This window comes from Semicossyphus pulcher, unplaced genomic scaffold, assembly GCF_022749685.1.
Source record: "Semicossyphus pulcher isolate SPU_LCO1_2020_fin unplaced genomic scaffold, fSemPul1.0.p SCAF_23, whole genome shotgun sequence".
NCBI lineage: Eukaryota > Metazoa > Chordata > Actinopteri > Labriformes > Labridae > Semicossyphus > Semicossyphus pulcher.
Window position 1 is genome coordinate 15,199,893 of NW_027211697.1, and position 25,034 is coordinate 15,224,926.

General features: G+C 41.7%; 1 protein-coding gene across 1 annotated transcript in view; it reads right to left on the minus strand.

The window, feature by feature from the left end:
* The window catches only part of LOC138602767 (immunoglobulin gamma-1 heavy chain-like), a 56,255-nt gene extending 37,904 nt beyond the window's left edge, over positions 1-18,351 (minus strand). Inside the window, exons 1-3 of the mRNA XM_069674336.1 lie at positions 18,303-18,351; positions 17,914-18,217; positions 1,074-1,088 (exon numbers count right to left, since the gene is read on the minus strand). Of these exons, the coding sequence (XP_069530437.1) occupies positions 1,074-1,088; positions 17,914-18,217; positions 18,303-18,351 (368 nt within the window). The remainder of the gene's footprint in view (positions 1-1,073; positions 1,089-17,913; positions 18,218-18,302) is intronic.
* Between the last annotated feature and the right edge of the window lie 6,683 nt (positions 18,352-25,034).

Sequence of the window (25,034 nt, forward strand, 5' to 3'; positions counted from 1 at the left end):
TAAAGGGTGGTGATGGTTCTACACGTTCAGTGGGAAGATCGGCCATCCTTTGCTCTTCAGTCGGTTTCCGGTGCCGTCTACAGGTGACGCATTGATGAATGTAAGACGCTACAGCGCGATTAATCCCTGGGATCCAGTAGCCATTGGACCTGATCTCATTAATGGTGAGACCTTTGCCTTGATGTTTCATCCTTTCGTGATAGTGACCAATCAACATCTTTGTGATGTGATGATTCTTGGGAATGATTGCAGGGTGCTTGATGGAATTGGGAAGAGAGGAGTTGCCCAGTCTTCCTCCCACTCTGAGGACGCCATCTTCGTGCAGGAATGCATCGAGAGAGTAAAGTGGATTGTGAGAGGGTAGGGGAATCCCTTTGCTTAACAGCTTCAACTCTTCTTGATACACATTTTTCTGCAGATCTTTGATTATGCACCGTTCTGCATCTTCTCGTTCTTTTACAGAGGTGAGACTGTTTGACCTGTTCTTGCGGATGTGCCTTAGAATGCGTGCAACACCTCGAGTTGCCAGTGACCAAGATGAAAGCTTAGACAAGCGATCAACCAAGCTTACTTGCTCCGTGGTTCTTGTGGTGAGTGCTAAAGCGCTTCTGACCTCTGGATCTCCAATTGTCAACTCTGGAGTATCATCTGCTGGCAGCTTAATTTCCTTGTTCGATAAGAACCGGGGTCCAGTGAGCCAGGTGGACGACAGAAGCTCACTGGTGGTCAGGCCCCGAGAAGCGTGGTCAGCAGGATTCTCATTGGTCGGTACATATCTCCATTGTTGAGGAGCTGAGCTCAGCTGAATCTTCTGAACGCGATTGGCCACAAAGGTGTGGAATCGCCGTGCCTCATTTTTTATGTACCCCAAGACCACCTTTGAGTCGGTTCAGAAGAACTCCTCAGTGTCAGCAGATCCTAATTCCTCCTTGAGTAGGTTGCTTGTTTCACGGAAACAACTGCTGCCGTCAATTCCAGTCTTGGAATAGTAGTGAGTTTTGTCGGTGAGACGCGTGATTTTCCAAAAACTAAGGCGCAGTGAACAGCTCCATCTTCATTTTGTATAGCACTGACCGTAACCCTTTGTGCTGGCGTCGGAGAAATGATGCAGCTCTGTTTTTAAGACCCTTCCAAATCCAGCAGGTAAGTAAGTGCGGGGTATGGTGACATTATCCAGATGAGCCAGATCACTTCTCCACTGTTCCCATTGTTGACGAAGTTCGTCAGTGGGTGGATCATCCCAGCCCGTGCCACGTCAACACATCTCTTGAAGGATGATCTTCGATTTCAGCAGGACGGGTGCTACAAGCCCGAGAGGGTCATACAGAGAGGCCACTGTGGACAGAATGCCGCGGCGTGTTGCAGGCTGCTCTTTGAGGCTGACGTTAAGCCTGAAGTGGTCAGACTCCACGTCCCATTGAATCCCGAGTGCTCTCTCAAGTGGCAGGCCACCGAAGGCGAGGACCATATCTTTCACATTGGTTGCCCGTTCAGAGGGTGGTATACTTTCTAGGACGTCTCTGTTGTTCGACACAAAATTGTGTAGTCTGAGACCACCCGTGGCACAAAGTTCACGCGCTTCTCTGGCCAGCTGAATAGCATCTTCAGTGCTTTCCACACTCGTGAGGCCGTCATCGACGTAAAAGTCCCTCACGATAAATTGTGAGCCTTGAGGGTAGACGTCGGCATTAACCTTAGCTAGATGCTTCAGCCCGAAATTTGCACATCCGGGAGAGGACGCCGCGCCGAACAGATGCACTTTCATACGGAACTCGCTAGGCCGCGATTTCAAGTCTCCTTGCTTCCAGCAAAGAAAGCGCAGATAGTTGCGATCAGCATCTGCAACATGGAATTGGTGGAACATCTTCTCGATGTCGCACATCAGCGCAATGGGGTGCTGTCGAAAGCGGATGAGAACTCCACTCAAGTTGTTTAACATGTCAGGTCCACAGAGAAGATGGTCGTTTAAGCTGGTCTCTCTGTACCTGGCCGAGCAATCGAACACTACACAAAGTTTATCTGGCTTCTTCGCGTGGTGAACACCATGATGGGGAACGTACCACCTCTCCCCCTTGCTCCCACCGTCTTCAACCAGCTCTGCATCCCCCCTTTCAATGACTTCTTCCATGAACCTGATGTACTGCTCCTTATATTTTTCATCCCGTTGCAGTTTCCTTTTGAGGTGGTTAAGGCGTATCACTGCTGAGTCCTTGTTGTCAGGTAAGGAGGGTCTGGTTTTGAAGGGCAGAGGCATTTCGTAGTGGCCATGTATGTTTTTCCATATGCCCTCTTCTACCTTGTTGAGGAATGTGATGTCATCTTGTGACACTGTTTTACCATCTTCACTGCCATCCTTGAAGTCCGATTCCAGGATGCGGATCACATCGGCAGGGGTTGCTGGAGGCAGCTCCTTAACGGTGATTCTGTGACACAGATGACTTGTGCTCAGGGAATCATGGCCTTGTGATGAGCGTCCCACGATGCTCCATCCTAAGTCCGTTCGTATAGCATAGGGTTCTTCATTTCCTCCTACAATGACTTGCCTTGGAGCCATGGCTCTGTAGCAGTTGTAGCCGATGAGAAGCCCTGCTTCACAGTCCTTCAGTGGTTGGATTTCATCAACTATTTCTGCAAGATGACTCCATTGTTTAGCTGTCTCACAAGTAGGAATGTGGGCGCGGTTTATTGGTATACAGTCCTTTGTGTAGGCTACTGGAAGATTAACTTGAATAGCAGAACTGTACCCCCTTACACGAAGGCCAGAAACACTCTCACTTCTGATGACTGTGTCCTTTCCACTCATGGTGGTCAACTTTAACTTCACAGGGCACTTGTCAGCATCAAGACTGTCGCTCACTTCTTGGTCGATGAATGTAGTGTCACTTTGGGTGTCGAGAAGAGCGTAGACAAGTTTCTCAAGAGTCGGGTTATTTTTGGATGAAACCCACACTGGTATTACCATCGATGTGTTGGATGAGCCTTCTGATGCTACGCTGAGTGACGTTGCAGCAGGACCTTGACTTGTCCTTGCCTCGGATGAAGACCTTTCCTTTGCATAGTTGTTGTCGTGAAGGGCTGTCGGATGCTTCCCCTTGCAGGTGTCACAAAAGTGACGATGGCGACAGTCTTTCGCGCTGTGGCCTGTTTTCAGGCATCCGTAGCAGAGTTTCTTCTCCTTTACGTAGTTTCGTCGCTCGACTAATGACATCTCTGCGAACTTGGAGCATGCATGAAGTTGGTGTTTAGCATCTTGACAAAGAATACATGGAGTCTTAGCCTTTCTTGACTTTTGGTTCTCGTTATATGACCTTTGGTTTTCATTATCAGCAACTGTTTGAATGGTGAGAACGCTGGCCTTATTTCTCTTCATGTCTCGGGAATCTCTTTTGTCAGTGCTTAAGTCTGATGAACGAAGAGAATGAAGAGATGTAATGGGATTGCACGCAATCTCAGCTTCAGTTGACAAGAAGCTAGCAAAGTCCTTGAAAGTGGGGAATTCTTGCTTCTCATTCAGGCTTCGTGTGACTTGACGGTTCCAGCGTGAAGCCGCCCAGTCTGGGAGTTTGTGAACGAGTTTCTCTCCTCGCAGTCGTTTAATATGTCAAGACCCTTGACATGAGGAATGGCATCTTGACAGGCGTTCAGAAAGTCTGAGAAGTTTCTTAGTCCCTCAGCATCTTTAGGTTGAATCCTTGGCCATTTGGAGAGTCTTTCTCTGAACGCTCTCTGAATGGCGAATGGCTGGCCATAGCGATGATTCAACTTGTTCCAGGCATCTTGGTAGGCTTCATTGTCATTTCGGTAGAAGGTGCCGTCGAGGGCCTGGCGTGCTGGGCCGCCAACATATTTCTTGAGATAGTAGAGTTTTTCAGGTGGAGTGATTGCCCTTTGACCAACAAGCGAGGTAAACGCTGCTTTCCATTCAGTGAATCGTATTGGATCACCACTGAAGACGAATGGTTCCGGAACGGGAAGTCTGTTTAAGGCTATGCTGTCTTGAAGGACCTGAGTGAGTGAGGAAATGTCTGTGTGAGAGGGTGCTGTAGCATAAGGTGAAGGGACTGCAGTTATAGGCACGTTATTTGCTTCCTTGTTCCTTTCATTGTCTGTGTAGTAAGCAACATCACGTTCCGTCTCCTTATCATAGGCCTTAAGCTTAGCCTGAGCTGCCCGCACTTCCTTCTCTGCCTGCAATCGTTCCAACTCACGCTTTTGTGCCTCTAGAGCCTTCCGTTGTTGTTCCTCTAACTCTCGTATAGATTCTCTCTGTTTTTCTTCCTCTAACAGCATCTCGTAATTTGCTTCCTTCACTGCTAGTTCAGCTGCTGCATCAGCACGCTTGGCTGCTAGTGATGATGTCATGGAGCAGTGATCAGACTTGACGTGACTTATCATGGACACAGCGGATCCATAGATGGATTTTGCACAGTCATGGCGAAGCAGTTCATGAAGACGGCGTCTTTCCTGTTTCTCGTCAAACTCTCCTTCCTCGTCTATCGCTCTGCTGTAGGCGATGTTGATGATTTCTTTGGACATCGATTCACACGTGTCAACTCGTCGTCTTATGTCAGTGGAAGGTGTGGTGAGATCTCGAATTTCAAAGTACCTGGTCATTATATCTTCTTTACTTGTCTTAAGTTCGTCAATGAGAAGCCAGAGGTCACTGTCTTTCCTGTATGTCTTCAGTTGCTCTCTCGCTCTGCGTATTTGGGACTTCCATTTCTCGTACATGGATAGCAGCCCTTTCTCCTTTTTCTTGGCATTTTCCTCTTGGAGTGCACGCATCTTCTCTGTAGGATGCCGTGCACGCTCAGAGCGACGGAGGTCCTCAGGTAGGTCATCACCTGTTTTTTCTGATTTATCTTGCTGATCGGTGGGGCTTTGTTGTTTAGCTTCAACCATCTCCTCCAAACCTACTCTCTCAGAAGCATCTGCCGCTGTGTGGAGTTCACTCTGTGGGTCATGAGCTTTATGCTGGGAACCAGCCGTCTGCTTCTCCCCCCCTTTCTTGTTAGCTGACTCTGCCATCATCATCTGAATTTTTTAACCCTTTAAGTTAGAAGAAAACCCTTAGGCAGATATGCTCAGGAAACTTAAAGTGAACAGCGTAAGCACATCATATAGTTCGTCAGTGCATAATAATCAGCAGCGCATATACATTAATATAGAGACACTCTGGCTGTAAATGTGAATGTAAACACCACAATAAATGCAATTCTCAAGGTGCATAAATGCAAAACAAAAGGTGAAAAATGTCCATCAATTAGAAAGAGTCCATTTATAGCATATAATGTATCAACAGTTTCCCTTTTACTGTAGTTGAGCAGGTAAGTATTTATATGTTTACTTTACATGTTTAATAGTTCTGCTTCAATGTCATTGAGTATAACTGAACTTGACCATTGCACCGAATCGTTGTGACTGCCACACGAATCACCGTAGAGCAGGCGTTGACGTATGGGAATGTGCGTTGTCTGGAGAAACCCTCTGTGGACAGCGAGTGGTGCGACAGCAGTAGCAGCAACACGCCGTGGAAACCCTCTGTCGTGGCCCGTCTCAGCAGCGGCAAATCATCAGAAACGATGGGCAAGCTCTTACTGTAGCGAACCCAGCCAGACAATGGTGAAGCGTACTGATGTTTCCAGATGAGTTTATTAATGTACAGCCGTTTGTTCTTATTTTGCACATAAATCCTTTCCTTTCAGGAACACCGTAAGAGCTAAGGACAGACAAATAAAACAAAATGAGCTCTTACAAACAAATAAACCATCTTAACCATGAAATGACTCAAAGGCTTCCTTTAGCTTAACATCACAGCATACACACATATACACATATACAGGCTAAAGTTAGCTTAACCAGCGACATAAATATCAGCATGGTGAAAATGAACACTCTCTCACAGTAAGTCCGCTAAACACACATAACTCCAAGCAAAACATATTTTTACAACATACCTTGTTCCCAATTCTAGCTAGGTGCTTAACACATACAGGGAAATCCTTAAATTGCGGAGCTATGTTGATCTCTGACCGTCCCGTGTTATTGTCTGCTCCGTGCGAAGTCAAGTCGTTATTAGATGCACAACTTCTACTTCCGGCCCGGGAGCACCAAAATAAAAGCATGTAATAGTAAAAGCGGAAACAACAAATAAAAGCATACAGGCAGCGATAATCTGTTATTAAAACCCTTTTTAAAAGTTACTTACAAGCACAGTAATACACAGCAGTGTCTTCAGGCTGCACATTCTGTCCGTTTAGAGTCACTGTGTTGCTGGAAGTCTAAGTCGATACTGAACTTGTTCTTCAGTGAATCTTTGTAGTGAGTGTCTCCAGTGTATTTCATTCCAATCCACTCCAGTCCTTTCCCTGCAGGCTGTCTGATCCAGGCTGTGTAGTAGCCGCTAACAGAATAAGAGACTTGACAGGTGATGGTCAGACGTTGACCTGGCTGCACAGTCACAGAGGCTGGCTGTGTCAACTGTTCACACTTCACACCTGTTAAAATAAAGAACATGTTTTGTAAGAAATGATCAAGTTAAAGTGCAAAAGAAGAACTGTTGACTTTGACAAATCCAGAGAGACTCACATCCAGCTGCCAACAGCAGCAGCAGAGCTACAGAAAACATGCTTTATGTTAAAGTGACGTGCTGTGAACTCCACTGACAGCCTGATGTGAAGCTTTTATAGCCGAGTAACAAGGAAGCTCACTGAGTTTGCATAGAGTCAAACATATGAAGCATCAGTGTTGCTCTGACTATATGAAAGCATGACTGTAAATCACCTCTGCTTTACATATGATACATCTGAGTTTTGCATTGACTCCTCCTCACCAGAACGTACAGCTGGAACAGACTTGATCTGTAACTAAAGTTCCTCAAGATCAAGCAGCCAAGGGTCATTTAATATTCACCAATCAGCCATAACATTATGACCACTGACAGGTGAAGTGAATAACATTGATGATCTCGTTACAATGGCAAGTGTAAGAATGTGAGCGACTTTGATAAGAGCCAAGTTGTGATGGCTGGATGACTGGGTCAGAGCATCTCCAGAACTGCAGCTCTTGTGGGGTGTTCCCGGTCTGCAGCGGTCAGTACCGACCAAAAGTGGTGAAGGAAGGAAAACAGGTGAACTGGTGACAGGGTCATGGGCAGCCGAGGTTCATTGATGCTCGTGTGGGGTGAAGGCTGGACCATGTGGTCCGATCCAACAGAAGAGCTACTGTAGCTGAAAGAGCTGAAAGAGTTGATGCTGGTTCTGATAGACAGGTGTCAGAACACACAGAGCATCACATTGTTGTGTATGGGGCTGCTTAGCCGCAGACCGATCAGCTGTTTTTTTTATCAATGAACTTCAACTCTGCGATCATTATTACATTTTTATTTGTTATATTTTACATTTAGTCTAATATAAGTTGTAGAGGCCTTTTTATAAAGTGATGCTGAGACAGCTGAAAGTTGATGGTTGTAAATAGAGGAAGTAGTTTTTGTACAACTCTCCTGTTATTGTCTCTCACTGTGTGTCTCTGGCACAGTAATACACAGCAGTGTCTTCAGTCTTCAGACTGTTCATCTGCAGATACACCTGCTGTCTGCTGTTGTCTCTGGAGATGGTGAACCGGCCTTGAACTGACTGAGAGTAGTATTTGGTGCTGCCGCCATCACTGATGAAAGCGATCCACTCCAGTCCTTTTCCAGGAGCCTGTCTGACCCAGTTCAAATACAAGCCACTGTATGTGAATCCAGAGGCTGTACAGGTCAGACTGTGGGATTCTCCAGGACGTTTAACCACTGGTCCAGATTGTGTCAGAGTCTGACCATCAACACCTGGAGAGAGGATAAAAACATCAAGTGAAATCAGCTGCTGACAGATATATACGCTATGTAACCTGAATATAGTGATGATCTTCACCTGCCCAGCAGACAGTTAACAGCAGCAGTCCTGTCCTGTAGTCCATCATGTTAAACTGTGTGTCCACTGTTCTCTGTCCTCCTCTCTGCAGTCACATAAGTAGAGGAGGAAGACATCACAGTTTGCATTGACTCCTCCTCACAGAGAGAAAAGGAGTGTTTTGGGGGCAGGTGGGAGATTTTCTTTGAGTGTTCTCGACATATTTAGTCATATTTGATCATCATGTTTCCTCTGTTCTAACTGCAGTGTGGTCGGGCAAAGCAAGAAAACTTAATGTAGAAAATGATCATTTAGTTTCCTCATTCTCTGGAACATAAAATAAATCTTCCTTCGTTTATTCTTGAATATAAAACAGTTCAATTTTCACTACGTTTTGAACAATCTCAATATTTAATCTGCAACCAAATATTTAATGACATTTTATTTGAACAGGAGTCACTTGTATCACTTGTCTGTTGTTTTTAATCTTCTCTGTGTTCAAATGTCTATGACTCTCCTGTTATTGTCTCTCACTTTGGCTCTCTGGCACAGTAATACACAGCAGTGTCTTCAGTCTTCAGACTGTTCATCTGCAGATACAGCTGCTGTCTGCTGTTGTCTCTGGAGATGGTGAACCGGCCTTCAACTGACTGAGAGTAGTATTTGAGGCTACCACCAGTGTGTACGAAAGCGATCCACTCCAGTCCTTTTCCAGGAGCCTGTCTGATCCAATGCATGCTGTAGTCTCTGAATGTGAATCCAGAGCCTGTACAGGTCAGACTGTGGGATTCTCCAGGACGTTTAACCACTGGTTCAGATTCTGTCAGAGTCTGACCATCAACACCTGGAGAGAGGATAAAAACATCAAGTGAAATCAGCTGCTGACAGATATATACGCTATGTAACATGAATATAGTGATGGTCTTCACCTGTCCCATCCTGCTAGGTTCAGATTTGCCAGTCTTGTATGATCTCATTCACTACAGTATAGGAAATATTCTGTGGTGCAGTAACTCGTTTCAAGGCAAAGCAGGTTGCAGTTGCTCCAGTCTCTGTACGACTGCCAGCAGTGTGTTCAGGAGCACAGCAGGCAGACCCTCACATTGCACCTGAGGAAGTGTCAGCAACAGCCTCACTACCAAGCACACTAGACAATTAGATAGACACAATGCAGCTAATGCCATTCCTTGGGGAAGAGGTTGTAGCAGAGCCAAGAGCTAAACATGAGGACAGATTGGAGAGGCGCAGACAGCAGGAACTTTCAGGTCCAGAGTTGCAGACAGATTCATTGCCCATTGACCTTGCCCTGGTCCCTCTTGTTCAACTTCCTGTCATAAGTACCCAATTTGAGTGTAGTGGGTCCAGTTAAGAGGAGCCAAGCAGGAAAGAAGTTTACCCTGCTCAATAGTGACCATGCCACCATACCCTGAGGTTTTCCCTCTGAGAGAAGTGACAGCTAAGCAGGTAGCCTTTTAAAAGCATTTTGAATATTAACTTACTTCAAATGTGTTTGGTACGCTGTACATTGTTATTGCATGTTTTGTTATGTAGAAGACTGCGTATATATCTCCTTTTAGTTAATTGGTTTTGAATTGTCAGTAGTTATCACCCAGCTCTTATAAAAGAGAAGGCTGGAGGTCCTTGACGCAGCTGAGTTGTGGCAGGAGTTTGGTTGTCTGAGGTGAAGTGAGTCACAGTGTTTAAAGCTGCAAGAGACCAGACTTTAAGCCTTGTATACAGTTTCTTTGTTTCACTGATTCTTTTGTTATTTAAGTATAATTATAATTTCTCAAGTTTTTGTATTTGGACCAGGCCTGCACTGTAAATATTGCTGCACATGATTTGATTTTTCACTTCAAATAAATTCACTTGGACTGCACTTTTTGGATTTTTGATACATTTTTGAGCCTTAATAACTAGCTCATCCCTACACTGTCCTTAACAGTAAACTGTTGTTATAATCATTAGTGGTCTTAGGGCTCCTCCTCAGGTGACTTCATGTTACAAGTGTTCAGGCACTGAGGGGTTTTTGTTCAGCTCTGCTGATGGTTTGTGTTATTGTGGGTCTCCTGCACAGTAATACACAGCAGTGTCTTCAGGCTGCACATTCTGTCCGTTTAAAGTCGCTGTGTTGCTGGAAGAGTCTAAGTCGATACTGAACTTGTTCTTCAGTGAATCTTTGTAGTAAGAATCACCAGTGTATTTCATTCCAATCCACTCCAGTCCTTTCCCTGCAGGCTGTCTGATCCAGCCTGTGTAGTAGTCGCTAACAGAATAAGAGACCTGACAGGTGATGGTCAGACGTTGACCTGGCTGCACAGTCACAGAGGCTGGCTGTGTCAACTGTTCACACTTCACACCTGTTAAAATAAAGAACATGTTTTGTAAGAAATGATCAAGTTAAAGTGCAAAAGAAGAACTGTTGACTTTGACAAATCCAGAGAGACTCACATCCAGCTGCCAACAGCAGCAGCAGAGCTACAGAAAACATGCTTTATGTTAAAGTGACGTGCTGTGAACTCCACTGACAGCCTGATGTGAAGCTTTTATAGCCGAGTAACAAGGAAGCTCACTGAGTTTGCATAGAGTCAAACATATGAAGCATCAGTGTTGCTCTGACTATATGAAAGCATGACTGTAAATCACCTCTGCTTTACATATGATACATCTGAGTTTTGCATTGACTCCTCCTCACCAGAACGTACAGCTGGAACAGACTTGATCTGTAACTAAAGTTCCTCGAGATCAAGCAGCCAAGGGTCATTTAATATTCACCAATCAGCCATAACATTATGACCACTGACAGGTGATGTGAATAACACTGATAATCGCATTACAATGGTTCCTGTCAGCGGGTGGGTTAGGAATTAAGTGAACATTTTGTCCTCAAATTTGATGTGTTGGAAGCAGAAAAAATGTGCAGGTGTACGGAGGTTATTTTGGCCTCTCTCAGCAGTAAAATGCGCCCTGCCACACTGCAGAAATGGTTCAGGAATGGTTTGAGGAACACAACAAGTTCAAGTTTGACTGGATTGCCCCTTGTCACAGCTTCTTTTTGTGATTTTCATAGAAAAGATTTCAAGGAGCTGGGGGAAGGAGAGTGTCCAGTTTGGGGACCTCACAATTGCATCTCTGCTTCTTGCAGATGATGTGGTTCTGTTTACTTCATCAAGCTGTGACTTATAGCAGTAACTGGGGCGGTTTGCAGCCTGTGAAACTGTTGGGATGAGAGTCAGCACCTTCAAGTCTGAGGCCAGGGTTGTCTGTCGGAAAACAGAGTGCTTCCTTCGGGCGGGAAGTGAGATATTAGAAGGTGTTGAAGTATCTCGGGGTCTTGTTGGTTTAGAAGATTGTGTTCACTGCTTTTATATCTGCAGACTGAAAACATGCCTTGAAATTACCTTTGCTTTACATGTGATATTGTCATAACACACTCAGTTGTAACATTTCAAATATTACTCAGCATTTATGAAAAATGTATCCTTTGGGAAACATTATTTAATGCTAGCTTCTAAGCCAGCTAATAAACTAGCCTTGGCAAGGGATATAGCTTTGAGAACTTAGCATTTGCCCAGCATCTCTTGCAAACATGATCTCTTGTGTCTCCAAAAGTCAAACATGTGACTTCCCGTTGGCCGTGTCCACATGTAAGATACCCGTGAAGTCCCTAAAGTTGATCATATTTATATTGTGCTCTCAAGTTCATCTTGTAAGATCTTTAATATCACCTTTTGAGACAGACTTTGTGTCTTAATTTGCCAGGTTGTTGAGCATTTGTATTAAATGTCTGCTTCAGATGGTTGTGATTTCTTTGGCCCTTTTAAAAGTGAGTTTTCTTTATGAAAATGTGTTTAATGTTAAATATAGATATTAAAACATTAGTCAATCAATTTAGAATGAAATATTTAACATATCAAATATATATTATCAAAATGTTCATGCTTGTGCTTCACCAGCTTAACCCTTGTGTAGTGTTCATGTTTTTGTTACTCAGCCAGTGTTTGCAGGTCTGCTGGACCCACCACATTATTGTGTTTTTAAATCAATGCAGCCATAAAAATCAGTCTAAACATATAGGGGGAAAAATCTGTTTAGTTTGAACAAATCTAAATGAAACAATGTTAAGAAATTGAACACGTAAAAAACACCAGCCCCTTTGAACAGATACAGTTTCCATATCAGTCTACATGATGGACTAAGGCCATTTTTCTTTTGGTCAACATTGAAAACGGGTCCCACAGACCCAAACACCACACAGTTCTGTAGGACCTGTATAGCTGCTCAGCCCTCTCCAGTCATTGAGCACAATAATAAACAGCCGAATCTTCAGTCTGCAGACTGTTCATCTGCAGATACAGCTGCTGTCTGCGGTCGTCTCTGGAGATGGTGAACCGGCCTTCAACTGACTGAGAGTAGTAGATGCTGCTACCACCACCGCTGCTGATGTAAGCGATCCACTCCAGTCCTTTTCCAGGAGCCTGTCTGACCCAGTGCATCCAGTAGTCACTGAGTGTGAATCCAGAGCCTGTACAGGTCAGTCTGTGGGATTCTCCAGGACGTTTAACCACTGGTCCAGATTGTGTCAGAGTCTGAGCATCAACACCTGGAGAGAGGATAAAAACATCAAGTGAAATCAGCTGCTGACAGATATATACGCTATGTAACATGAATATAGTGATGATCTTCACCTGCCCAGCAGACAGTTAACAGCAGCAGTCCTGTCCTGTAGTCCATCATGTTAAACTGTGTGTCCACTGTTCTCTGTCCTCCTCTCTGCAGTCACATAAGTAGAGGAGGAAGACATCACAGTTTGCATTGACTCCTCCTCACAGAGAGAAACTGGGTTTAACTTGGATCTCAGTTACTGTTTAATGAAACAGGAGAATGAATGTTCAGTGTGATGAGTCGTTCCTCTCATGTTTCAGTTTAATTTGTGTGATATGTTGACTAAAGCATTTTTAATTGGTTGCTCTAAAGTCATATTAAAACCAAAATATCAAAGTCCATTGCAATATTACATAAGACAAAAGATGTTCTCAACGTAAATTCATTACATATATTGTGTCGTTCTTTCATACTTCCATACGTTACATATTGTGTGGAGGTTTGGGGAAAAACCGATGTTCTTGCTGCAGAAGAGAGTGATCAGAATTATAAACAGAGCTGATTATCGAGAACCAACAAATAAATTATTAATTCACAGGCACTTAAAATCAGTGAGCTTGTAGACTTTACAATAGCATCACTCGTGTACAAAGCATTCAATAACACGTCACCAGACTGTATCCGGAGGCTGTTCCAAACAAGAGAATGTCAGTTTGAACTGAGAGGGACCTGTATGTTCACAACAACAAGAACAGAACAAATGTAAAACAAAGATGTGTTTCAGTATATGGAGTAAATGTGTGGAATGGCGTAGAAATGGAAATGAAAGTGTGTAATATTAAAAAAATATTTCAAAGCAAGATGATCAACAAATATCAAAATGAAGTTAGAGTATCAGAGTGAACATAAAATGTGTTTGGGATCTTGGGTAGACAATAGGATTACATAACTTAGCTCTATATTTAGCTTGTTACTTTTTTTTTATTACTTTGTATAATTTAATGGAAGCTGACAAGAAAAATAATGAATGTTAAAAGGGTAGGTGTCATAAGCTAAGGCTTCAACCTACACCTTTTCAGTCCTGTTTTGTTTGTTTACCATATGTTGTCAATGCCAGGAGCATCGACTCATTCAGTTTTTGTTTTGTCTATTTATTATTTATCTACCAGTGCATTGTACTATTAGAAGTCAGATAATGACCGAAATGAACTAAACTAAACTTCACGTTCTGGAGCTCAGGCTGCATGATGTGTCGACTTTGACAACAATTAATCAGTTTGAAAGTTTTGCCAAAGTGAGTTTTCCCAACAAATCAAACCTTCAGAGTTTTTCTTGCTGTTGTTTATTTTCTCACTGAGTTCTCATCAGTTTTATTTCTCAGAACATCATTAAGAAAAAAACAGCAGGAATAAATGTGTAGAAAACATTTGTGGATATTAATGAAGCTTTAACAACAAAGTGAGGAAACGTGTGTAAGCCCTCAGAACATAGATGCCATTTAACCCCATGTTATTTAGTCAAAGACAGAAATTCCATCTTTAATGTTTCATTTGTTTCATGGAAACCTTTTTGAGACAGAGTTGTGAAGAGAAATAATGTCACTATTTCACATGTTGACACTTCACTGTATATTAAATATCTTTTTATACATTATAATCTTTGACTTTTCCTGTTTCTAAATATGTCTGTTCTGTTCTTAACAGTGAACTGTTGTTATAATCATTAGTGGTCTGAGGGCTCCTCCTCTGGTGGCTTCATGTTACAAGTGTTCAGGCACTGAGGGGTTTTTGTTCAGCTCTGCTGATGGTTTGTGTTATTGTGACTCTCTGGCACAGTAATACACAGCAGTGTCTTCAGTCTTCAGACTGTTCATCTGCAGATACAGCTGCTGTCTGCTGTTGTCTCTGGAGACGGTGAACCGGCCTCGAACTGACTGAGAGTAGAATTTGCTGCTACCACCAGTTTGTATCCAGGCGATCCACTCCAGTCCCTTTCCAGGAGCCTGTCTGACCCAGGCCATCTCATGGCTGCTGAATGTGAATCCAGAGCCTGTACAGGTCAGTCTGTGGGATTCTCCAGGACGTTTAATCACTGGTTCAGATTCTGTCAGAGTCTGACCATCAACACCTGGAGAGAGGATAAAAACATCAAGTGAAATCAGCTGCTGACAGATATATACGCTATGTAACATGAATATAGTGATGATCTTCACCTGCCCAGCAGACAGTTAACAGCAGCAGTCCTGTCCTGTAGTCCATCATGTTAAACTGTGTGTCCACTGTTCTCTGTCCTCCTCTCTGCAGTCACATAAGTAGAGGAGGAAGACATCACAGTTTGCATTGACTCCTCCTCAGGGAGGAATATCATTTGACTTTTATCTCTGTTATTTTCAGTTCATCAGACTGAAGCAGTAAGTTCTTCTCTTGTTTGACACCAGAAGATCTGCTCCCATATAAACCTCTATCAGGTGTTAACTGCCCGTGATGTTCTTTCATTATAGATCTCACTGTCGACATGTGTGGGAGGTTTTGTCTCCTTTGTTTCTGGGTATCTGCCCAGAGTTTAGATTGGTATTGAAAGCTTCATTTGTTGTAGTCTGAATAATAAAGGTGACTTCTGGTTCAGTTTCCAATGCTCACATGATTCTGATAATGATCAGTTCTATTGATGGAAACAGAAGAGTTCTTTCATGAAGTCTCAAGTTTTTCTTGCTGCTGTAACAGTGAACTGATGTTGACATCATTGTTGGTCTGAGGGCTCCTCCTGTTGTTCACATTGTAAACTGTGTGTTTACATCAGTGATGCTTGGGGCTGTATTGTAGCCAAAGTCGATGGACAATGTTACCCAGATGTTGACTTATTAATGTTAAGATGTCAGCCATACTTTCAGGCCTATCTCGTTTCTGCAGTTTACATTTCCCCTCAGCTGCAAACACAAATTCAAATGCACTACAGAATTATTACTTCATGCATACGTGTATTGGTGTTCCTCTAAATAACTTTATTTAAATAGTTTTATTTTAATTCATGACATTCTTGATTTAAATGTTTTTATGAATGTTATGTGTGTGAAGCAGGGAGGGGCAGTCGAGTGGAAACATGCCTGGAAATCACCTTTGCTTCACATGTGATATTTTCATTTACATTTAAATGTCCCAACATTTACAGAATATTAATGTCTGAATGTTTTGCATTGAAAGAAATATGATACTGAAACATTATGTTGATTTTCAAATGACAAACATTATTACTTCATGTTAATGTAACATTCATGGACAATAGAAAATGTTATTAGAATCAGCACTGCTATAACAATGAAGATAAGCACTAATGGAAACTAAAAACATCCAAAGTCATTGTGAAAATGTGTTTGTATGTCTGGTTGGTGGATTGGTTTGTCCTCAGTTTGCAGTGAGATTAATAACGATGGAAGAGATGTAGATTTGCATTGACTCCGCCTCACAGAGCTGAAAATAGAAGCATGAAGATTTAGCCTCATATTTCCATGTTGTTTTTTATTGGAGGTTTCAGGGCTGGTTGGACAAGACGTGCACGATAAATCAAACTGAATGGATCGAGTCTTTGGTGCCAGATTTCAGCAGACAGACAGACAGACAGACAGTAGAAGCAACATATAACCCCTTTCATTAATTAATGACACGTTGCACTAATGAGTTTTATAGCCTGACGTGAGACACAACTTTGTTTGTAGAGCGGTACCAGGATTCTTTCAAGCTTCCAAACCACTTTGTCTTTTTCATGGTGACTGGACTTTTCTCATTGCATTCTCAACAAGCAAGTTGAAACACGAGACAAACACATTCACACATATTGTCACCTGAAAGGATTCCAAAAGCCATTTTACCTAAATACATGTGTGTTGACAGGATGAGGAAAGCATCACAGACACTCAGAGGATGTTTGAGGGTGTTAACTGTGTTAAACTGTCAGTGTTTTCCTCAGGGCCATTACTTGTACATACAGTTCCATGGAGGCCATTACTGTGATCAGCACTGAATACAGTCAGTCCTTGTCTGCCCTCAACAGTTTTAAAGGAGGGACTGAAACTGTTTTCAGTTTCATCGTTCTGTAGAAGAAAAAGAAACAAGATGGTTGTGTTTGAATCTCTTTGCTGTTCATCTGTTCACCTGTTCATTCATCTGATTATTCACTGTTTCTAATGTGTTTATTAGTTTAAAGCTGCTCACAGGATCCAGCTGTCAGCAGCAGCAGCAGAGCTACAGAGAACATGGCTGATGATGAAGCTGGACTGATGTGAGCTCTTCTCTCTCTGACACAAACACGCCCTTAAGTACAAGTTACATATATTTGCATATTTTTAAATAATCTCAGTTTAATTTGAATCAGTTGGAGGTTCTGTTTTCTTCTTAAATGAACATAAACATCATTTTTTATTTGTTCTGTTTTTATGAAATGTCACCATCTAGATGGTTAATATATCAAACTTGTAGGGCCGCTCTGATTTGAGTCATACAGTGAAAATGTGTTTAAACTTGTAAAAGTTTATGTGGAGATGTATTTGTAGGTTTATGTAGAAAAACAGAATATAATGTGATAGAGCTTTTTAAAGTACAGTTCTCTGTTCAGTCGTATTGATGATGTATTTACATAAATGCAGCTGTTGCTGTGAGTCATGATGAACTGTCCCAACATGCTGACAAACACACTTTCATTGATCAAATGTGCGTCAGTGTTAATTCTTCATTGTTGAAGGGGAAATGTTTTTAAAGCCCGACATGCTTCAGTGCTTCTCGTACAGCGATCAGGGTTGTTTAAAGCCTGTTTGTCCCACTGAGACTGTTGTTATAATCATTAGTGGTCTGAGGGCTCCTCCTCTGGTGGCTTCATGTTACAAGTGTTCAGGCACTGAGGGGTTTTTGTTCAGCTCTGCTGATGGTTTGTGTTATTGTGGCTCTCTGGCTCTCTTCCTCAGAAGACAAACAACAACTTTCTATATTAATGTTGATTTTCAGGTTGAATTTGAATTTCAGATTCAGCTGAATGAGATGAAAAAAGATCCCAACATTGAGTCAATCAGTGGAATTTCTATCACTGCCAGATAATTGAATGAATGTGAGTCACAGTAATGCTGGTTTGATTAGATTTCACACTCACGAGGAAACTACAGAGAAAGTAACTTTAGTGAGAAACAGGAAGTATGTTTGAGCACTTTAATGATGATGATCACTGAAAAACTCCCTGAAGTCCTGCAATTAAAATATCATGTAACATGTTAATAAAACAAGATTAGATTTAGAGATTGATTTGGATTAATATTAATGTCCTTCAAATGTAAAAAAAAATATATAGTTATTATTGTAATGATGTTGCTGCTGGTGATAAATAGAGGAAGAAGTTTTTGTACGACTCTCCTGTTATTGTCTCTCACTGTGGCTCTCTGGCACAGTAATACACAGCAGTGTCTTCAGTCTTCAGACTGTTCATCTGCAGATACAGCTGCTGTCTGCTGTCGTCTCTGGAGACGGTGAACCGGCCTTGAACTGACTGAGAGTAGTATTTGCTGCTACTACCAGTGTTAATCCAGGCAAGCCACTCCAGTCCTTTTCCAGGAGCCTGTCTGACCCAAGCCATAGGGTAGCTGCTGAATGTGAATCCAGAGCCTGTACAGGTCAGTCTGTGGGATTCTCCAGGACGTTTAACCACTGGTTCAGATTGTGTCAGAGTCTGACCATCAACACCTGGAGAGAGGATAAAAACATCAAGTGAAATCAGCTGCTGACAGATATATACGCTATGTAATATGAATATAGTGATGATCTTCACCTGCCCAGCAGACAGTTAACAGCAGCAGTCCTGTCCTGTAGTCCATCATGTTAAACTGTGTGTCCACTGTTCTCTGTCCTCCTCTCTCCAGTCACATAAGTAGAGGAGGAAGACATCACAGTTTGCATTGACTCCTCCTCACAGAGAGATAAGGAGTGTTTTGGGGGCAGGTGGGAGATTTTCTTTGTGTGTTCTCGACATATTTAGTCATATTTGATCATCATGTTTCCTCTGTTCTAACTGCAGTGTGGTCGGGCAAAGCAAGAAAACTTAATGTAGAAAATGATCATTTACAGTTTCCTCATTCTTTGGAACATAAAAGAAATCGTCCTTCTTTTATTCCTGAATATGAAACACCTCAAATTTCACTGTGTTGAATAACAGCTTTCAGAATTTAATCTAGAATCTAATATTTACTGACATTTTTAATTGAACCAGAGTCACTCGTATTATTGGTGCCCGAGCACCGATGGGTGCAAAGACCCTTTCTTTTTACCCCAAATGAAGCGCAAATTTCGCAGCTTAAACATGCCAAAAAACTCACCACATTTGGATTGTGCATCAGGTCTGACGAAAAGTTTGCTATTTTGTGGGTTACGCACATGGGCATGGCAAAATGGCTCCATAGCGTCCCCTAGAAAATTTCAAAAAGGGTTCCCCACATAGGTTACTTTGACCTACACGTGTGAATTTTGGTAGGTATATATAGCAGGTCAAGATGCACAAAACAGCTTCTTGTTTTTGGTCATTTACAGTGGTCATACTTTAACGAATGCCTCGTAGGGACTTCATCTGATCCTTTTCAAACTCAGTCAGTGTATTGACAACACACTGGACATTCAAAGTTATTACAAGCTTGAGTTTTCATCAAAGGGCGGGGCCTTGGCGGTGGGTCAAAGGCCAAAAACAGAAAATCATTGTAACTCCCATACACAATGTTCAATGTTCTTTATATTTTACATGTATGATAACAGTCCCTGCCTGAACACAACTACATGAAAACATTTCCCATCGGGCCTAGCGCCCCCTACTGGAAACAGGAAATTACATGTTTTACTCTCCAAGCTTCTCCTCCAAGGTGGTAAGACACATCAACATCAAACTTTGGCCAGGAAAGCCTTAAGACCTTGATCAAGGTTTGTGAAAAAACACAGTGAGGTTTCAACAGACGTCGTGACCCTGGTGCCGTGGCGAAGATAACCTTCGCCATGATGCCTCGCCTAACATCGAGGCTTTGATAACGTGGCTGTACTTCATCTTCTCTGCATCAAATTTCATATGCTTGAGTCCCGCCCTGAACAGAGTCATTTTTTCATGATAGCTATAGTGCCACGCACTGGTGATTTTTCATGGGGGTACTGCCCTGAATAGATCTGCATATACATTTTCACTCATACTCTTGGCGCCACCTAGTGGAAAGAGGCAGTAGTAACTCGCATATACAATTTTCAATCAGCTTCAAATTTCATTTACTTGATTAAAGTCTCGGCCTGAACAGATCTACAAAGGAATTTGGGTCATGCTGATAGCACCACCTACTGGTTAACAGCCCCTGGCTGCAGCACATGCTGTGGCTCATGCACACCCTGCTGCTGCAGCACGTCCCGAGGCTGCCTCACACCCCGTAGCCGCGACACTCCCCAACGTGGCCATGGGTGCGAGGGCCCGTTCATCGCCGCTTGCGGCTGTAACTTGTCTGCTGTTTTTCATGTTCTCTGTGTTCAAATGTCTATCAGTGTATTTTTCTGATGATTGAATCACAGACAACATGAATTTCTGACATGAAAATAGACCAATTATTAAAGGAAGCCTGAGAATAAGAACTTCATTGCTACTGATTTCTTTTCTGCAGTAAGACTTGTTTATTATACTGTTTCATGACAGAAATACAAATGATTTAATCAGCATAGTTAGAAACAGAGATAGACTTTTTATATTGCCTGTTAATAATGCTTATAATCAAGAGAAAAGAATAAACACTGTTCTCTTAAAAAACTAAGAAAGGGACATTCTCTGATGATGTTTCCATTATGAGGAACTTATGGACGACTTAGAGGCCAGAACAATCCAAAGTGAGAAAAGAAGTGACACCCTGCAACCAATCAGAGTCAAGTATTGACAGGTGACAGGTGACGAAATAAAGATTAAGTTTATTCACATGAACTTAATCTTTATTTTTGTTTTTATTTTTATTGAATCATGAAGACACGTTAACTTGTAGTTTCGGTTCACATCTCACTGAGGTTAAGTGAAGACGTTTTACAAGAACAAGGATTCAGCTAAAGGATGTTTCAGAAGCACAATTTTCAACTACATGAGACTGTTGTTATAATCATTAGTGGTCTGAGGGCTCCTCCTCTGGTGGCTTCATGTTACAAGTGTTCAGGCACTGAGGGGTTTTTGTTCAGCTCTGCTGATGGTTTGTGTTATTGTGTCTCTTCTGGCACAGTAATACACAGCAGTGTCTTCAGTCTTCAGACTGTTCATCTGCAGATACACCTGCTGTCTGCTGTTGTCTCTGGAGATGGTGAACCGGCCTTGAACTGACTGAGAGTAGTATTTGTAGCTACCACCACCATCAGTTATAGCAGCGATCCACTCCAGTCCTTTTCCAGGAGCCTGTCTGACCCAGTCCATAAAGAAGCTGCTGAATGTGAATCCAGAGCCTGTACAGGTCAGTCTGTGGGATTCTCCAAGACGTTTAACCACTGGTTCAGATTCTGTCAGAGTCTCAGCATCAACACCTGGAGAGAGGATAAAAACATCAAGTGAAATCAGCTGCTGACAGATATATACGCTATGTAACATGAATATAGTGATGATCTTCACCTGCCCAGCAGACAGTTAACAGCAGCAGTCCTGTCCTGTAGTCCATCATGTTAAACTGTGTGTCCACTGTTCTCTGTCCTCCTCTCTGCAGTCACATAAGTAGAGGAGGAAGACATCACAGTTTGCATTGACTCCTCCTCAGGGAGGAATATCATTTGACTTTTATCTTTGTTATTTTCAGTTCATCAGTTTTACAATGCTGCTAGAGTTAGTGGTTCTATTGACAATAAAAAGAAGAAAGAGATCAACTAGAACATTTTTTTTCACTGATTCATCCTCGCACACAATCAGACATGTTAGCTGTGAAACAATCATGCAGGTGTTTTGACATCAGCCGTCATGATTGAGTGACGGAAATGATTGATGTAAAAGTGACTTGAAGACGGAATTATTTGTGTTTCATGTCTTGGTAGAAGAAGGCGATTTTTTAGAAGTAGTTCTGAGCTGATATAATGATCTCGTTAACTCACATAAATATTGAGTCAGTCAGAAACACATTTTTTGGAAAATCCTCCACTTTGTATTTAGTATTTTTATTTTAGTAGTTTAATTTTTACATTTTGTAAAGTGTTTTTGAGTAACAACCCTGAAATGTTGTCTTTAAATCAAAATATTATTATTAATATTATTATTGTGTATAATGATAAACCTTGTTGCTTCTACTTTATTTCTCTCAATCTGTCTTTTTCTCTCTTCTACTATAAACTGATGTTGAAACCATTGGTGGTCTGAGGGCTCCTCCTCTGGTGTAAACTGTGTTTGCATCAATTATACATGGGGCTCAAATGTAGTCAAAGCTGATGGACAATGTTTCACACATGTTGAGTTGTTAATGTTCAGATGTCAGAAACATTTTCAGCTCGACCTCGTTGCTGCCGTTTACATTCCCCTAGAAGACATTTTAAGAAATGCACTACAGAATTATTTATCCTCTCTGTGTAAAGGTGTCTGTCAAGTCAAGTCAAATGTATTTGTATAGCACATTTAAAACAACATAAGCTGACCAAAGTGCTTTACAGACAGTGGCAGATAAAACAGTGCAAGAGATATAACAGATTATGAATATAACACACAACAATATACAATTACACATGCATACACACACACACCTATATACACCCATACATACAAAATACTCATACAATATAATTTCAAAACATCTTCATTCACTTAAAGTATTTTCAAAGGCCAAGGAAAAGAGGTGGGCTTTGAGCTGAGCTTTGAATACATTTATTGACTCTGCACTTTGGATAAGAGGAGGCAATGAGTTCCACAGGTTGGGGCCAAAAACTGAAAAGGCGCGATCACCCCGTAGTTTTCGCTTTGCCCGAGGGATGACCAGCAGGGACTGCTCAGAGGATCTGAGTGCTCGTGGTGGGGTAGAGAGGGTTAAAGGGTCTGCTAGGTAAGAGGGAGCCAGTCCATGTAGCGACTTAAAAACAAGAAATACAATTTTAAAATGTATTCTGAAAACTAACAGGAAGCCAGTGGAGAGAGGCGAGTACTGGGGAAATATAATCGCGCTTTCGTGTACCTTTTAAAAATCTGGCAGCAGCATTTTGCACATACTGCAGACGTGAGAGGGAGGACTGACTGACCCCCACATATAGAGATGCAGTAGTCCAAACGGGAAGTAATAAATGCATGCAGTCCTGTCCTGTAATCCATCATGTTAAACTGTGTGTCCACTGTTCTCTGTCCTCCTCTCTGCAGTCACATAAGTAGAGGAGGAAGACATCACAGTTTGCATTGACTCCTCCTCAGGGAGGAATATCATTTGACTTTTATCTCTGTTATTTTCAGTTCATCAGACTGAAGCAGTAAGTTCTTCTCTTGTTTGACACCAGAAGATCTGCTCCCATATAAACCTCTATCAGGTGTTAACTGCCCGTGATGTTCTTTCATTATAGATCTCACTGTCGACATGTGTGGGAGGTTTTGTCTCCTTTGTTTCTGGGTATCTGCCCAGAGTTTAGATTGGTATTGAAAGCTTCATTTGTTGTAGTTTTGTAGTTTGGGGCGGCTGTGGCTCAGTGGTAGAGTCGGTCGTCTTTCAATTGGAAGGTCGGAGATTCGATCCCCAGCTCCCTCAGGCTACATGTCGAAGTGTCCTTGGACAAGACACTGAACCCCAAATTGCTCCCGGTGGCATAGCCAAAGGGTATGAATGTGATATCTGACTGACAGTTGGGCACTTTAGTAGCAGCCTCTGCCATCAGTGTGTGAATGGGTGAATGTGATATGTAGTGTAAAAAGCAGCTCTGAGTGAGACAAGCGCTCTATAAGTACAGTCCATTTACCATTTGAATAATAAAGGTGACTTCTGGTTCAGTTTCCAATGCCCACATGATTCTGATAATGATCAGTTCTACTGATGGAAATTATATTATATAATATCACTTCATGCATACGTGTATTGGTGTTTATCTCAACTTTATTTTTTAATTCATGAATTCTTGATTTAAACGTTTTTATGAATGTTATGTGTGTGAAGCAGGGAGGGGCAGTCAAGTAGAAACATGCCTGGAAATCACCTTTGCTTCACATGTGATATTTTCATTTCAGAACACTCAACATTTAAAATGTCCCAACATTTACAGAATATAAATGTCTGAATGTTTTGCACTGAGAGACATTCGATTTTTAAGCATCATGTAATTTATTTTCAAATTGCAAACAACCAGAAGCATTCATTGATAATATTTATTAAAATCAGCGTTGCTGTAACAATGAAGAAGAGGACTACTGGAAACTAAAGGAGCAGCCATGAATAGAAACTAGAAACCAGCAAGAGGAGAAGACACTTTATGTCCTTATAAGGCAACACACAAGGAGGCTTATTTACATCCATGGGACAGTAAAGTTTATTAAAATGTTTTCTCTCCGTCTCACAGAAAGAGTTGGTGAAACTTCAGTCATATCAAACGTCATGAGATTGATGTTTAAATCCCATTTTTTATGTCCTAAATAATAAACACCACCATGACTTTGGCTAAAGACCGGTTCAGTCTCTAATGCACGTATGATTCTGATAACTTATCAGTTTGATATTTTTTAGTATGTTCTCAAAAAGGAACTGACTTTCAGAGACGAGGAACACTGAGCAAAGTAATCAACCTCATTTGTATAAGTTGTTGAATGCTTTAATATTTAATAATGTATCGTGGAGTTTGTTACTGTGACAACATACACTATTTTATCAGTGATTGGAACATTGTCTATTATTTCCAATGTTCTAAAGACTGTTTCTGTTGTTGCTGTAACAGTGAACTGATGTTGAAATCTTTGGTGGTCTGAGGGCTCCTCCTGTGGTGGCTTCATGTTAGTGTTCACAAGGGGAGAAACTGTTTTTATCGATGATACTTGGTGCTCAAATATTGTTAAAGTTAATAATATTTCCCAGATGTCAAGTTTTTAAAGTTCAGATTTCAGCATAAAGTTATCAGCACTATCTTGTTGCTGCTGTTTACATTCCCCCAAACAACAAATCCAAAAAGAGTGCAACAGAATTATAATTTTAATTGTGCTAATGAACCAGTGTATTAGTATCTAAATAACTCAAATATGACAATGTATCTTTTTCTATTCTACTTTAAACAATGTGTCCTTTTGTTCTGTGTGTTGCAGGAATGGGCTAAAACATTGAATCATTGTGGAACTCTGTTGTGCAATGACAAATGAATGATGTTGAATTCTTGATGGAAACGACTTTAACATTCAGACGAATGAGATTAAACAAGACTTCAACATTGAATCTATAATAAGAATTTACATTATGGCACATCAGTATTACAAACATATGTTCCAACTGTCCCCAGTGATGGTTGTAAATAGAGGAAGTAGTTTTTGTACGACTCTCCTGTTATTGTCTCTCACTGTGTCTCTTCTGGCACAGTAATACAC